At 41.1% G+C, this 16,622-nt stretch overlaps 1 protein-coding gene across 1 annotated transcript in view; it reads left to right on the top strand.

Annotated features, from left to right (window-relative positions):
* Positions 1 to 16,622, top strand: part of MUC2 (mucin 2, oligomeric mucus/gel-forming) — a 61,748-nt gene that overhangs the window by 41,439 nt on the left and 3,687 nt on the right. The window contains exons 37-50 of the mRNA XM_083755292.1: positions 1,095 to 1,486; positions 2,380 to 2,554; positions 3,685 to 3,932; positions 4,544 to 4,727; positions 5,245 to 5,440; positions 6,447 to 6,625; positions 7,758 to 7,827; positions 8,869 to 8,969; positions 9,971 to 10,002; positions 10,976 to 11,153; positions 12,004 to 12,108; positions 12,496 to 12,536; positions 13,626 to 13,748; positions 15,448 to 15,546. Of these exons, the coding sequence (XP_083611418.1) occupies positions 1,095 to 1,486; positions 2,380 to 2,554; positions 3,685 to 3,932; positions 4,544 to 4,727; positions 5,245 to 5,440; positions 6,447 to 6,625; positions 7,758 to 7,827; positions 8,869 to 8,969; positions 9,971 to 10,002; positions 10,976 to 11,153; positions 12,004 to 12,108; positions 12,496 to 12,536; positions 13,626 to 13,748; positions 15,448 to 15,546 (2,123 nt within the window). The remainder of the gene's footprint in view (positions 1 to 1,094; positions 1,487 to 2,379; positions 2,555 to 3,684; positions 3,933 to 4,543; positions 4,728 to 5,244; positions 5,441 to 6,446; positions 6,626 to 7,757; positions 7,828 to 8,868; positions 8,970 to 9,970; positions 10,003 to 10,975; positions 11,154 to 12,003; positions 12,109 to 12,495; positions 12,537 to 13,625; positions 13,749 to 15,447; positions 15,547 to 16,622) is intronic.

Below are 16,622 nucleotides of genomic sequence, written 5' to 3'. Positions count from 1 at the left end.
ACACACACACAAACACACTAATAATGCATCAGCAGTCATGGGTGAGGTGGGAAAGCTTGAAAATATAAGAAAACAAATGCAATAGCAACACTGATTTGCCTTTATTTGGGGGAAGTGTTATCTTTTAAACCAGTCTTTTGTTGAAAGCTGTGGGACAAAAAAATCCCTTTGGGGTTCAATAGGAAAGATCAAAGCAGATTCCCAATTAGTCAGACATTTAATTCATCAATGCATCACCAGACAGAGTCCAAAAAAGACTTTGAGACCATATCCATTAACACACTCCTATTTAGCAAAAACTATGTCACTGTGGCTGTTTATTCTTTAGCCAACCACTTTCTGCCACCTTCTCTCACCCCTAGTACCCAACCCTCTCTTCATCTCTTAAAAACACTAATTCAGCCCAAGATTTTTGGTGGTTTTTTTCCTGTGTGCCAAGGCCTCCTTGCATCTTATCTGTTAGTTGTTTTTCACTCTAACTGGTTCTTACTAGTTTTGTGGCCAGGTTGTAACCTTGAGTACATGAAGCTGGAATTCCTGATAAAGGATTTGCAGAATTTCTACCTGGTAATGGATTTGGTAGAGTTTCAGTGAAGACCCAGTGAAATTCATCACCATTCCAGTGAATTTGGGCACAGAGAGCAGTCTAGTCTATGTTTGGCTTAGAGGTTTCACCTTGGCAAAGAGGAAGCTTTTTTTGTTTGTTTTGTTTTTATGCTGCTCACATTTTTGCGTGGTGTTCCTCTATTGTATTTTCATTGATTGGAATAATAATAATAATAATAATAATAATAATAATAATAATAATGTTCCTGGCTGCGTTGAATGGCTCCATTTAGAGAGCAAAGTGTGGCTTATACATTTTATTGTCAATAAAATAAAGAAATCATAGAATCTGCTGAGTAACCAGATTTTCAGCAGGAATGTAGCCCTGGAATTCAATTTTTCAATTCAGAAATTCAATTTTACAGTTGCCTTCATCATCCCTCATCTAAAGCAATTTGAGAAGGTATAACTGAACAGAAAGCAGCCCAGCCATTGTTTCTTTGCTTTGGTTCAGTTATTTATGTTAACCTCTATTTCTCAAAATCTAGGTGATATAATAGAAGTGGGCATGCACAGAGGCGTGTGCTATCAGGCCAACTGCTCCTGGGGCTGTGAAGTAGTTTACAAGTATTGGGATTGTCTCACCACTACAACACTGCCAACGACGACTACAACCACAACAGAGCCAACCACAACTACAACCACAACAGAGCCAACAACAACTACAACAGAGCCAACCACAACAGCACCAACCACAACTACAACCGTAACAGAGCCAACCACAACTACAACCACAACAGAGCCAACCACAACAACTATATCTATAAAAACAGAAACTCCTACTAGTACAACTCCAAGTCCTAGTCCACAGAAATCCACACCCACACCCGGACCAACACCCACACCCGCACCATGTCCATTCGAGAATGGGACTATTCTAGTAAGTATTCTTTAATGCATTGTAAATTAATACAGGAACATCTTCTTGAATTATTTTGAGTAGTTTTCTTGATTATCCTTTTTCAAAACTCAAACTGCTCTCTTATCATTTTCAAATGAAAAAAGTTGCTGAAAGTCTTACTGAAAGGGAAGCTAGAATCAGTATGAGTTCAATGAGTTTCCTATTTGGAAGTTAATTTCATATATTTCTTTTCTCTTGAAAAGGGTGAGTTACCACTGTTACTTGCTGTTGTCCAAATTATAAATTTAAAGAGAGATAATACCAATGTTAGTTATCTGTTCATATGAAAGAAAAAAGACAAAATAATTTCTGATGACTGTTGAGCTATAAAGAAAATAAATGTGGATTTTATCCACATTTGGTAGGCTTGTCATGCAATATGTTGGAAAAGTAAAGCAATATCACTACTTATAGTCTTCATTTGGACCTGTCAGGCTAGAGCAGAACATTGGCAACTGGCTTTTACACATACAGGTTAGAAGGTTTACCTTGGCTGTTTCTTGCATCTTGTGATCTGGTGCTAACCTCAGAGAAAGCAATTTGATTTGGTCCTATTTGGGGTCTTACCCCAAATCGTATGCAAAGCCCTAGTGTTGAATATTGTACTTTTAATTTTTTACACTTTTACATTTAAAACACAAATAGAGCCACGTGCGTGTACAAAAATGTTCAGTGTGCACTTAAAACCATACAAGACACCACTGAATATAATCTTCAGTCCTGCAGTTGAATTACTTGAATGAAACTGCAAGGGCATAGGTTGACTAGGAAATGGTTGGTTACTCTTCTGATCCCTTAATATATACAGTATATTTGGATATGAATGTTGTTCTATTTAAACTGTCATTTATTTTCTGTCTTCTCAAATACAGCCTGGAGAATCTATGTGGATTTGTGACTGTGTCCAGGCCTTTTGCATTTCAAACGAGGATTGGATTTTAAAACCCATAAAGTGTGAACCACCACCTGAGCCCACATGTTCCAATGGGCTTGCTCCTGTCCGTGTGATGGATGAGAACAAATGCTGCTGGCACTGGGAATGTGACTGTGAGTTTGTATTGGAAACCTGTTAGGTGTTCTCTAAATGGATCCATATGCACAGGGGGAAAGGTGTAGTTTAGGGCTGCCATATTTCAAATTTGTTGAGCTTTTTCAAGTAAAAACTGCAATAATTTTTGAGCTTTGGAGCTTTCTCAGGCATTTTTGGCACAATTTAGCCCCTGTTGCCAGTTTTCCAGGACATTTGCCTGATTACTGAAAATAATCCAAGATGCCATTTTCGGAGGTGAATTCCAGGACGTGTCCTGGAAATTCAGGATGTATGGCAGTATAAGTGCATCATATAACTTTTTGTTTCCCCTTTGAATACCTGTATCAGTGTAGAGCTGCAATTAGATATTTTGTGTCTTTCGTATGTTTGAACATAGAGTGAGGGAGTTTCTACTCATGGCTCTCCCTCTGAACCCTTTTCGGTGCAAGGATTGAAAGGAGCCTGCAAACATATGCAAGAAATGCTCTTCCCTTATCACACACAGTAACAAAATAATCAATGTGAGGCATGGCTTCCAGGTCTAAAAAGACAGCTTCCAGAAAAGCTTGAAGATTTGTATCTTATTTTTAGAATTTCACTTTTAAGTAGGTCCTGCACAAGGGGTTTGCGCTGCCACCCACCCCCATTCTCCTCAATGCGCCACCCTGCTCCCACCCTCCTCTTAGTGGCAGTAGCAGTGCCAGTGGTGTTAAAGAAAAAATATGTTTTGTGTTACAGTAAGTGAGGATGAGGCGCAAGAGGAGAAGGAATGGAGGTTGGTAGAGGAGAAGGGGGGAGTGGCACCTGGAAGCCATGCCCCTAATATCAAAAATATATGTTTTGCTAATGAGCACTTAATGCCTGATAATACAAATGGAGATCTAAAACTCTTCTTTGCCATCCTGTGTTTTGATGTTATTGTATACCTCACAAGAAGGAGATTCTAGTTTCTTGAGCCATTAGTGCTGCTAGTGGGGCTGACAGTCTCTTACTCAGTGTCACAGTTTCTGTGACAAACTCCATCTAGATTTTCTCAGTGCAAGAGCCATTAGGCTCTCTTCCCCCTTCCTGAAACAAAATGTTATTCATATTCCTCTGTGTGCTGCCAAACAAAAACCAACCAATTAATTTTATTGTCTCTCTAAAGGCTACTGCACTGGCTGGGGAGACCCACATTATAAGACCTTTGATGGCCTCTACTACAGTTACCAAGGCAACTGTACCTACACCCTGGTGGAAGAGATTGTAGAAACCATCGACAACTTTGGAGTGTACATTGATAACTATCACTGTGACCCAAGGGAACCAGTGTCCTGTCCACGTACTCTCATTATAAAGCATGAGACTCAGGATATACGCATACACACTCTCTCATCTGTTCCTATCAAAATAGAGGTATGAGTCAAATGCCTTTTATGATTTAAAGCTACACCCTGTTAACTAGATGATTAATAACAGATTTGAAAATTAGTTTGTACTCTATCTCCCTTGACTCATTTTTGATGACATTGTGTAAAGTTTAAACTATAAACTGTTAACATGCTACTTTGGGTTGAGTTAACGCTTTGCCAGCAAGAAGTGATTTGGCTTCTTAACACAGCCTAGGATCCAGTTGTGCCTATTTGTCAGCAAAATGGCCTATCCATCAGGAGGGGAGTTTTGAAGAGGCTATGGGGAGGAGAGAATAATAGAATCATAGAGTTGGAAGGGACCCAAGGGAAAGAAATGTCCTATTGTGCAAGCGAAGTCCACCCACACAATGTTAGATTTCATCCAATAGATAGATAGATGATAGGTAGACAGACAGACAGACAGACAGACAGACAGACAGACAGACAGACAGATATAGATTTATATGCTTAAAAGCCAACCAGCAAATTGACTAAAACAATTCCTTGTTCCTTTTCTCTGGTATGCCATAGTCCTGCATTTAAAAATGCTGTTTGAAAAGATAAATTTTTTTTATTCTAACTATTTTCCATCCTTTCCCACCCTTTGGATATTAGGTACTTGTAAATGGGAATGTTGTGAATTTACCTTACCAAAAATATGGTGTGAAAATTCATCAGTTAGGTATGAATTACATGGTGGTAATTCCTGAATCGAGGATAAATATAACCTTCAACGGCGTATCTTTCACTATTCGGATGCCCTATGAACTATTTGGCAACAACACCCAGGGCCAGTGTGGTAAGGATTATTTTGTTTTTTCTTCTAAAATGATACACTGAAAAGCAAATAATAAGAACAATATCAGAAATATAAAGGTGAACCATTATGGGAAAACATTAACAAAAGTAATTTAAACAGTAATAGTAATATATTGTGTGCAAGCAGCTTTTTACTATTAATGAAAATTATTTTCAAAAACACACACCTAATGATACTTAGAAAGTTATGTGCTATAAGTTCTGTGAATTCATCTTCAGACCTTGTATTTACAGATAGGTAGCCGTGTTGGTCTGCCATAGTCAAAACAAAAAAATTCCTTCCAGTAGCACCTTAAAGACCAACTAAGTCAGTTCTTGGTATGAGCTTTCGTGTGCATACCAAGAACTGACTTAGTTGGTCTTTAAGGTGCTACTGGAAGGAATTTTTTTTGTTTAGACCTTGTATTATTAGTATTGATAAAAATAATAATTAGTAACATAATGGAAACCAAATGATGTACAGCTGCCTGAACTCCTCTGCTTTATGTCAATTTTAGGTACATGCACCAATAATACAGCAGACGACTGTCGGCTGCGCAATGGAGAACTTGCAGAAAACTGTGTACAAATGGCAGATGACTGGTTTATTACGGATGACTCCAAACCCCATTGCCCCCGATTGCCCCCGATTCAGGAACCAACAACCCGCCCGCTCTGCGAACCATCTCCGCTCTGTAAACTTTTACTTGAGGGGTAAATGTGCTCTTACCAATTTTCACTTTGGGATTTGTATCTGTTTAGTTTGGTGTTTGGTCTTCATTGCTTAAAAGTTTGGCTTCTTTCTTTCTTTCTTTCTTTCTTTCTTTCTTTCTTTCTTTCTTACAATTGCCTGCTCTTCAGAGTGATTTTGTTTTAGAAATTCATCCTATATCTGCATGGATTTTTCTGGGGTAATGGAGTCACCCAAAACTAATGGTAGTTTTCCTGTTTTTAATCCAGTTGCACAAGTACAACTTTTGGATTCTGATATGCTTCTTTTTTAAAACAAAACAAAACAAAACATTTTGAGCACTTTTATTCTTTTTTAATTCTTTTTTTGTGCTGAAAGTACTTTACAGTGTTTTATCTTTATAATGGATTTGTTTCCCACAAATGCACCCCTGCATCCCCTTCATTACACTGAAGCTCCCTGCCCTCTCTAATCATAGTGTTGACAAATGACAATTTGCATTCTATTTGCCCATAGAGAATGTACCCCTGGTCTATTATATATTTCTTACAGATCATCTGATTCATTATGCTCTACATTGGCCAATGATATCCTCTGATAGGGTACTTCTGGGGGTTCATCAAGCCCCTGGGGTTTGGTTGGCCTTCACTCAGGGCTGAGCCTTTAGTGCGGCAGGTCCTGCACTGTGGAAGTCCCTACCAGCAGAGGTTTCGCAGGAACCATCCCTCCCTTATTTCAGACATCTTTTTTAAAAAATGGCCTTTGCAAGATAAATTTTCTCTTTCTACCCAGCCAGTATTGATTGATTTTTCTAATTTTGTTTTCTATGGACACCGTTGTCGGTTTTATTTTTATATTTTATATAGCACCTTGTTATACTTTTATGATGTTGATTATAAATACATACATAAGTAAAAGTGTGTGTGTGTGTGTGTGTGTAATGATGCATTTGTAGAATGAACAGGTTCCTTGATGAGATAAGCATGGATCATCAGTACCTAATACTGTTTTTATTCTTCCTGCATCTAGTGAATTCAAGAAGTGTCATGATGCTGTTGATTATGAAAACTACTATGCAGCCTGCGTGTTTGATAACTGCAGGATTCCCAACCGTGGCATGGAATGTGCAAGTCTTCAGATCTATGCATTTACCTGTGCAGACCAAGGTGTCTGCATTGATTGGAGAGGGCTTACCAATGGCACATGTAGTAAGTGCATATTTCTTAAATTCATCTGGAATTATTTGGGACAACTGTAGAGCTGAGATGGGGAACCTGTCGCTCTCCAGATTTTGTTAGACTATTAATTCTCATTAGCCCCAGCCAGCATAGGCACTGATTAGGATTATGGATGTTATAGTATAGCAGCATCTGCAGAGCCACAAGTTCCCCATCCCTGTTGTAGAGTTGCTGGGTATGTCTTCACAAAAGCCCACTAGCACTCTCCCATGAGTGTCTTAACTCAAGAACCACACTGTAGGTGAAGTGAAGGGATGATGTATAGGATTTTGTCCATCTGATTCCCCTGTGTGGACTGTACAGCCCATGGTTCTCCATAGCTTCTGTAGGGCATGAATTCACATGAATGCATCCAAACATTTGCACACATGCATTCTGTTATTTAAGTTATTTTTTAGATCTAGTTGCAGATACAGTTTTCCAAAAGCTTACTGAAATACTTTTATGAACCCTGCTAATAGTTGGATATCTCTGAATTTAATAGAAAATGCGACTCTGAAAATATATTTTTCTTTTTGATGTTTTTGTTTAAAAACAGTTATCCAACAGTTTAAAAGTGCTACCACTTACACAGAGATTTTATTTCATTGAGCTTCAAATGCCCCGGGCAAAAGCAAGTAGGAAGCTAGCACCCAACGAGTAGCTGATGAATGAGCGGGAAGGATGGAGACAGGCCACCATGGGTTATTCTCCACCCTCTCTCTTCTTTTTGTTGCCAGTTCATGATGGCACCTTATGGTGGGCTGTGCCAGGATGGACAACTATGTTTTCTCCGCATGCAAGTAGCCTTTGTTACTTAGGTTATTGAGTGTGCCCAGATAAGGAAGGCACCATTTGATACTATCACTGACCAATAAGAGAGAAGAAGGTACAGAGATGAGAAAGTCTACACCAATCAGTTTATCCCACCTTCTGTGTTCCTCACTCAGTGGTTTCCTGCTTTGTTTGTTGGGAGAGCCCAGATCCTGCCTTTGTTTTTTGTTCTTGGTTTAGAAATGCCTATAGTTAAAATAGGCTGTTATCTTTCAGGAAAAAATCATCATGGTTATTATTGCTGATCATTCTGCTTCATTAATTTTTCCTTTTTAAAAAAAAATTCTAGGCGTCAGCTGCCCATCTAACAGAGTTTACAAAGCATGTGGTCCTGCTCAAGAGGAGACTTGCAAATCAGGGTAAGTACTTTTCCACCAGCCCAATCTCAGTACCGTCTGTCTGCATGAACTGATGTGATGAGCTCTTTGGTACTGTCACTTAGTATAATATATGTGTATTGTCTATGATGAAGTAGAGTTCCTCTCCATGGTTTCGTAGTCCACAACACCTTAAAATCCCCCAAACATCACTGTCTGGCCTAGAAATTCCACACTCATAGTGCATGCCAATCAGTGTACAGCTCACACATACACTTGGCAAGGGTGGTACAGGGAGCACCCAAGCCATACATGTGATGTAGGTGCTGCAATATGCATACAGTTCTTTCTACAACCTTACTCCCAATTTGTTTGATATTTCACTCTCCATTTCAGTAGGAAGCTCACATGAATCAGACCTGTTCAAATACCATCTCACTGTATGAGAATACAGTCTGCATTTGGATGTGGGCAAACACTAACCAGTTCTTCACGACACATTTTCTCAGCATTTGGTGACTCTCAGGTCATTGTGCAAAGGACCTCTCTTGGAATGCATTGTGTTCATATACCCATTAATCATGGTCTTTTGTTGCTCTGGATTATTTCATGCATAAGAGATGGTGCAAGGCATGCAAATCGGTCCTTACCTGAGTTAATCTGCAGTAACTCCACAAATTTTACTGGCTGGGTTATGTATGATTATTTGTTACCTGAAAGGCAGTGGAATTCTCTGCCTACTTCCCCTGAGCCCACCCTGTCATCCTTGCACAGACCCCTATAAATATATGTTGTTTCTATCACGCAACACAAATAAATATATGACATCCACATGTGGTCTCTAGAATGCAGTGCAGTATTGACACAATAATCCAGAACATCCCCAAAATCAGAACAGTTATTTTCTCCACTCGTACATCAGAAAGTTGTGGCTTCAGCAATATACCTGTATATCTACAGATAAAGGGATATAGATAGATATGTCATAGATTTATCATTTGAAATGTCATTGGCTTAAACTATAAATTTCTGTTATGCTGTATGAGAAGAATCCTGACTTTTTGAACTGTTTATCTATTGTAGCTTAATAGGAGTCAACCAAACCCAACAAATTGAAGGCTGCTTCTGCCCTGAAGGGACAACACTTTATGATGCTGGTGTGGATGTTTGTGTGAAAACCTGTGGTGAGTTTTCATTCCGATTCTTCTTTCCCCCAGGAGTTTAGGCTATAATTCTATGACTCCTGGAAGGGTATTGCATGGGCCATAGGATTTTGTGCATCTCTTCTCTGTGGGTGGAGAGTCAAATCCATGGGTAGAGAAGGACGTCTGAGCCTCCTCACTGCAGCTGTAGAAACCTCTACAGATGTCCCTCTTTTGTTGATTGGCGTAGGAGGGGAAACTGGCCTCTGTCCCTCTTTCCTTCCCTCCCTCCTCTGATGTCCTCTAGCGTCTCTGCCTCTCAGAGGCTTCTGCGGCTGTTTGTTGCAGCAGCCCTGGCTACAAGCTCCCCAGGCAAATGGTGCCTGTTGCTGGTTGCCAGGAGCTGAGGCAGCCTTGGAAGTGGGCCTATGCAAGGAAGTGGGTGAGGGAGCCCAGCCAGCTAGCCCACCAGCCCTTGCTGTTAGGAATGGACAGACAAGTGGGAAGCCCAGCAGGCAGGCACTGCATTGGCCTTCCTTGTGCTTGCTGTGTGCAAGGCCTGTCTGGGAGCTGAGTGCCCGGTGCTGAAGGGAGCCTTTCTGCCATGCAGGCCTGGCAGTGCCTGCTGCTGCCGGTAAGGTGCTGGCCTCACATTCAACTTTGGCCAGTCTCTGCTGGGCCACTAAGTCTGGGGGCATGGTCTTCCCAGGCCCCTGTGCAGCAGTGTGAGGAGGCACCTCTCTTTGGAGCGGGGAGGGGGCAGCTCAGAGACCAGGGATGGCAGCTGCGGCTGCCCAGAGAACTCCCAAGAAGAGGGGAGAGTAGAGGAGGCTGAGGGAACACTCCACAAGGGAGGATATTAGAAAAAGCATAAGAGGCTGCCAGCTCTGTAGGCAAGGGGTGACATAGCTGGGCTCCTGAGCCCCACAGAGGTGCCATAGAAAGAATGTAGTTGGTCAAGGGAGACATGGACTCAAAAAGGTTGAAAACCTCTGGCCTAATGAACTTATTAGTAATGGATATTTTCTTTATTCTGCTTGCAGGATGTGTTGGGCCAGATAATATACCAAGGAAGGTAAGATGCAAGTCTGTTTGTTTTGTGTTCCTTTTTTGCTGAATTGTAAGTATTCAGTTGTAAGTTTGCTTTACTTTGGGGAAAGGAAGTGCAAAATCCCAACAACTTTGTTTTCTATTGCTCTTTCAACTATTTGGAGATAATATCATCAAGGGATCCATAATGATAAACAGTTTTTGGAATGTGGCAGAATTAGGACTGTAATAAAATGACCTACCAAAATTAGCTCCCTTCTGCTATTTTCCAAAATATATGTGAGTTATTTAGTTATTTTAAAAGTTCATAGCCTGCCCATCCTTGGTAACAATACTAGAATGGATTGTAGCAAAAAAAAAAAAAAAAAACACAAAAAACCCACAAGCAAAAACAAAGCAAACCAGAATAACCATAAATAAAACAGTTTGATTTTCACTTGATGTTATATGACATCAGACAATTTAACCTTCAAGCCACAGATGCAAGGGAAGGTTTGTCTTCTGCACCCATGACTGGAAGTGCAAAGAAATGATCTTTATTTGCAGCCACAGCTTATAACAGATGCTCCTTGATTTTGGTTCCCTTTTCTGTTGCTGAACAAAAAAAGGTGCCAAATTTAAAAAGTGCCTATTTCAAGCCAGGACTTGTAAGGAAGATCCTTTATTTGCACCTCAAGCCATGGCTGAAAAGAAAGAAATAGGAGTGCTCTTAGAGTTACCCCAATTCTTCCTTTTGACTTTGGTGCTACAGCTATGATGTCAAGTGATGAACAGGTGGGTGTGTTTATACCCCAATGGCCTCATGGCGGGTCTAATTAGGTGCACAGACTGAAGGTTCCCCACTGCTTCTGTCAGGAGAAGGCATTCACCCAGAGGGTGCTGCCCAGAAGAAGTTAAAGCAGACATTCCACAAACCTCATGGACAGAATTTTTTTATTACAGTTTGTACCCTGTAGACATGCACAAACTTCATGTGTTTTACCTTTCCTGAATGATAGTTTGGGGAGGTGTTCGAGTTTGACTGCAAGAAGTGCAGTTGCCTGGAAGGAGGCAGCGGTATTACCTGTGAGCCCCTCAAATGTCCATCAGATGATGATGTCAACTGTGAAGGAGACGGATTCTACACGATCACTGAAGTCAACCCTGATAACAAATGCTGCTCTAAAACCACTTGTGGTAAGTCCATCTTGGTAGCCCTTTGCAATTCAAATACCTGCTTTGGAGCAACCAATGGTCAATGGTAGAGCAAATGCATGAGGTTGCATTCAGCATAGTGCTAAGGTCAAGGTTCCGTCAGTGCAAGGATTCCTCCTTGTGCACCAGAGTGTTCACCCCCTTTCTGTCCCTTGTGTGCCCCCTAAATTTGCTCTGGAGCTTCTCCAAGGTTTTTGGAACAGCTTTGGGGATGATATGGGACATGCACAGGGAGAGGAGAAAGGGGAAATTCCCTAGTGCTAATCATTGCCTTAGCACAAAAGGTTTAATACAGCCCATGATGTGTATAGGGCTATAGGTTCACTTCCCAGTGCTAGCAATTTGCAGACAGCAGAGGTACAATAAAGTCCCTGTAAGTTCATTGGTCTGTTTCGGTGATTAGTTGTTATTATGCTATTTTGTTTTTTGGGGAAAAAATAGCCAACAAGCATGTTCTAGCAGTAGCAGTTGGTGGTGTGGTAGGGAGGGAAGGGCAGCGTTGCTCACCTGGCTTTGCAATGCCTCGTGGTTACTGCTCCTTACAAGGGGGAGAAGGAGCGAAGCAGCAGGGAGCTCAGTACAAGTGAAGGCACAGCAATGGAAGTGGTGGATTGGCCCCACTGGCCAGAGAACTAAGAACTGAATAAATACTTTCAATTACAGTTTCCCCAACTATGGGAGAACTCCTGTTGCACAATGCATGATTACTTCACTGTTCAATATTAATTTGCAAGATGCCTGGTTAATTCACTGTTCAGTATTCCTGGTTGAACCCAGTTTAAGGAATTTCCCCATGTTTCTGCAATATCATTTTGCCCTTTCTTCTTTACAGTATGCAATGCCACTGACTGCACAACAGAGCCTCCTAAATGTCAGCCAGGGTATGAGTTAGTTTCTGAAGTTCCTGAAGGCCACTGCTGTCCTGATCACCGATGTGGTAAGTCTGTTTTAACAAATTATGAAAGGATAAGCATGACACATCGCATTCTGGTCCTAAGCGTGCTTAGAAGTGAATCTGGCTATTGTAAGTGGAATTTGCTTCCCAGTTGTATCCTTAGCTTACAGTCTAATGAAGCAGTAGCCAACCTGGTGCCCTCCATAGGTCGCAGGACCACAGCTCCTACCATCCCTGACCACTGGCTGTGCTGGCTTGGGGCTGATGGGAGTTGTAGTCCAACAACATCTGGAGAGCCACATGCTTGCCATCCCTGCTGGTGAAGGAAGCATGGTGGGGAGCTATATAACAGTGAGTACATTTAAAAAAAACATCCAGTGGCTTAATATAGAGTATTTTACATGTTGCCTTTTTTCTTTTCTTTTGTAGAGCCCAAAAACGTTTGTGTGGCTAACGGTAATGAATACACGGTAAGATTTCCTTTTCTTCCTTACTCTGCTAACAGAAGTTTCATGAAGTGATTTGTCTATTTGTCCATTTTTGGAGCCCAGTTGCACATCCAATTTTCTAAAGAAAGGACATCATTCCAAAACACTTAATAACACATTTCTATATACATCTACTCAAGAGTAAGTCAGACTTGAGTTCAACAGGGTTTGCTCACAGGAAAATATGGCTGCCTTAGGCTGCAGTTACAAGGAACTAGCCCCATTGAACAGAGTAGGACTTTCTTCTGAGTAGACAGTAGCATAGGATTATACAGTCATACTTTGGATCCTGAACGCCTTGTGACTCAAACATTTTGGCTCCCAAATGCCACAAACCTGGAAGTGGGTGTTCCGGTTTGCGAATGTTCTTTGGAACCCGAACGCCCAACGCAGCTTCCGCAGCTTCCGATTGAGTGCAGGAAGCTCCTGCAGCCAATCAGGAGCTGCGCCTTGGTTGTCGAACATTTTCGGAAGTTGAATGGACTTCCAGAATGGATTCTGTTTGGCAACCAAGGTGCGACTGTACTGTGAAATCAGTAGCAGTGTATGAAGTGGGTGGAACAGCAGAAGTAGCCTTCCACTGGCAGCACTGCTGTTCACAGAATAGGGCAAGATGAGGGGCTGGTGAGATAGAAGTGGGACTCCAGGTTGGTAGCAGTGGTGCTTCATGTCCTCATGTACCTGTGGAACATGGATGTCGCCAAACCCAGAGCTCCCCCAGACTTGCCATTTTCTCTCACTGCCCCATCTGCATCTGGGAGAATGAAGTGCCTCCACCACTGGGAGGTCAGTGCTGCTGATCCACACCCACCCGCACCCCCCGCACTTTGCTGGTAACGATCAAATGAACAAGAGTGTGAATTGAGCAAGGATAGATATTCAAGAGGGAATTAGCAAGAGGTGGAAACAAGTTAAAATTAAATTAAATCTAAAGCAACTATTGCCACTGGGCCATTCTCATATTATTCCATTATTATTTTTTTTGGTAGTCATTTTGTACTAAAGTAATATAAACAGGCCTGTTTCATGCTTTCCTTTGCTTATAGTTTATCTCTTGCTCCCCTATTCCAGCCTGGCTCTCAGATCTTAGGCGATAAGTGCCAGAAATGTGTCTGCACAGAGGAAAAAGACAATAGTACTTCGCTGAATTTGATCAGTTGCAGCTACATCCCATGCCCAACGACGTGTGACCAAGTAAGCACCATTCACTTTAAGAACAAATCTGAAAACTAGTTTCTATGATTATTATTACCTAGATCTAGTTCATTCTGGTTTCAGACCTGGGCTTGGGACTGAATCAGTCTTGGTTGCCCTGGTAGGAAAGAGATGGGGAAGTGCAACCCTGCTGCTCTTGCTTGATCTCTCAGCAGCTTCTGATACCATTGACCATGTTATCATGCTGGATCCGGTCTGTGGGGGCACTGTTTTACAGTGGTTCCATTCTTACTTGCAGGGTTGTATCTAGAAAGTGGCACAGGGAGACTGCTCCTTGGGCCCAAGACAGTCCCACAGAGCACTCTTTGGCCCCCAGTGCTGTTTAGCATCTATATGAAACCATTAGAAGTAGTCATTGGGAGTTTTGTGGCACGGTGTCATCTGGATGCTGAGGATACTCAGCTCTAGTTCTCCATTATATTTTATTCAGGAGAAGCTGTGAAAGACCGGGACCAAGTACCTGGATGCAGTGGTAGACTGGATGAGGGTCATCCCTGGGAAGACAGAGGTTTTGTGGGTGGGGTGGTTCTCAGATCCAGGTGATAGACCAGTTGCCTGTCCTGGATAGGCTTATACTCTCTCTGAAGAAGCAGATACATAGTTTAGGGGTATTCCTTGAACCTTCATTGTCACTCGGGAGGCCTGTATGGCTAGGAGTGCCTTTTATCAAGCTTCTGCTGGTATGCAACTGGATAGGTATAACTTACCCACTGTAGTCCGTGTGTTGGTAAATCCCAAGATTGAATTATTGTAACACACTCTATGTGAGGCTGCCCTTGCGTCTATTGTATGTTTTAAATTTTAAGTTATATATATTATATGCTTCATTGTTGTAAGTCACCTTGAGACTACATGATGAAAAGCAGCATATACATTTTAAAATAAATATAAATATAAAGGTTTATGGAACAATGGTGTCCTTAAGTGATCAGGGTGACTCAGGCCTCCTTTATACAACTTCTTTGTACATACCAGTTGAAGTTGGTATGAGTTAACATGTTCAGGGATAGGCTTCCCATCCATACCCTTTTGTGTGAGGCAAGGGTTAAGATCTACCTCTGACAGAGGGCTTCGTATTTCTTTTGTATTCTTTTACTTTTTCCTCTCTTTCTCTCCCCCACCCCTACTTTAAAGTTATTTCCCTTTATTCATTTTCATTTAGATTCATCTGTTTCTTTTGCTTTCTATGCTGAAAAGTTTCAATAAAAATAACATTTCAAAAAAGTGGTAGCTCTTCCCAGGTATTTGCCCTCCATCACATGAGGTGAGCGGGGGGAAGCAGAGGTGTGCCCTCCCTGGCCCCAACCCCTCAGTCACATTACTCACATTCATCCATGTGCTGAAGCTGAATTTCTGGAGCAGGGAGCCTTTTCGTGGTTTGAAACCTTGATCTTCCATTATTCATCTCAAAGTGGTTATATACGCCAGCACATGTAGGATCCATAGCAGTCGTCATTATCTGAACTGGCCCATGAACATTGTCATTTTGTAGATCTATAGGCTGGATTTTACATATCTGTAGGTGGGGCATTGGATTTTTTTGTAGGGGGAGGATAGGATGGAGTATGCAAGAGTGGTATAGTTGGCTGGATGACTAAGAAGCCTGAGCAGGAGCACCGCACATGGCAAAGCTTTGTTGCAGATCCCATATCATAATTGTGCATCTCTTTCTCCCTAGGGACATACTCTTATTCATCAGGATGGTGAATGTTGTGGGGTGTGTGTGCAGACAAGCTGTGTTATACGAACACCTCAGAATGATGTTTTCATCTTAAGAGTAAGTGTTTTGTGTTTTAAAGAATCCTCAAATAGTAATGATTTTCTTGTAATTCTGAACTTCTGATGCAGGAGAAAAGCAACTAGCATTCAGAGAAAGAGACTGGCTGCAAACGTCAAAATTTATAAATAAATCCCACATACCCTTATGGCACCCAAGTGTCTGTGTGAGATCCTAGTGATGTGCATTAGTTTTAAAAACAAATGAAAAAAGAATCAAATGCATTTCCATTTATTTTATATTTGTTTTGTGGGTACATTCATTTTTATTTTGAAATTATCATTTTTCAAATTTGACGTGTCCAATCAGCATGAACAACGGCAGGTGCCTTTGAGAGAGCAGTATGCTGCCTGCAAATGTTAGTGGCTGTGTGGCAGCAAAGTTATAGGCAGGCAAAAACAAAAGGAGATCACCACCCAAAGTTGCAGGGAGTTAATTGCTACCTCTTTCTTAACTGCCTCTGCAATGGATATCCTTTGTCCAAACTGAAATTTGGCAAAGCAACCACCCCAAGAAGGTAGTTAAAATTCTGCAAAATTCATGCCATTTGGATGGAAAGCATCAGGCTACAGGCAGCAAAAGTTCAGGCATGTCTTCACTGAGAGCGACAGGAAAATAAAAACAAATAAAATTAAAATCCGAAAAATATTGGCTTTTGAAAATGATGGGAGTCCATGGAACTGGCAAGATTAACAGCAAATAATAGAGACCCAAATGACAAAAATTTGCTTAAGATTTGGAGACTTCTTATTGAGTATTTAAAGAACTGCTATAGTGAGAGGAAAACACGAGCAGGAGTTGAAATATGAGCAACAGTGTGAATTATTAGGACGGATAGGTCAAAATGGATATATTGAATAGTATAGGTGAATTATGCAGCATGGAAGCTGAGGACGGGAAGTCAATGGATAACGTAACTTATGGTTTATGTTAAAATTGTAAAGTTTTTTGTGAAAAATTAATAAATGGACAAGTGAAGCAAAAGCAGTTAAAAGCAGATAAAATGAAACAAATATGGTTTTAGTAGTTAAAACAAAAACATTTCCCTGCATTTGCACTTTTAAATTTCTCTCTCT

The sequence above is a fragment of the Podarcis gaigeae genome, assembly GCF_964106915.1.
Source record: "Podarcis gaigeae genome assembly, chromosome: 1".
NCBI lineage: Eukaryota > Metazoa > Chordata > Lepidosauria > Squamata > Lacertidae > Podarcis > Podarcis gaigeae.
This window is presented reverse-complemented; position numbering and strand designations above follow the sequence as displayed.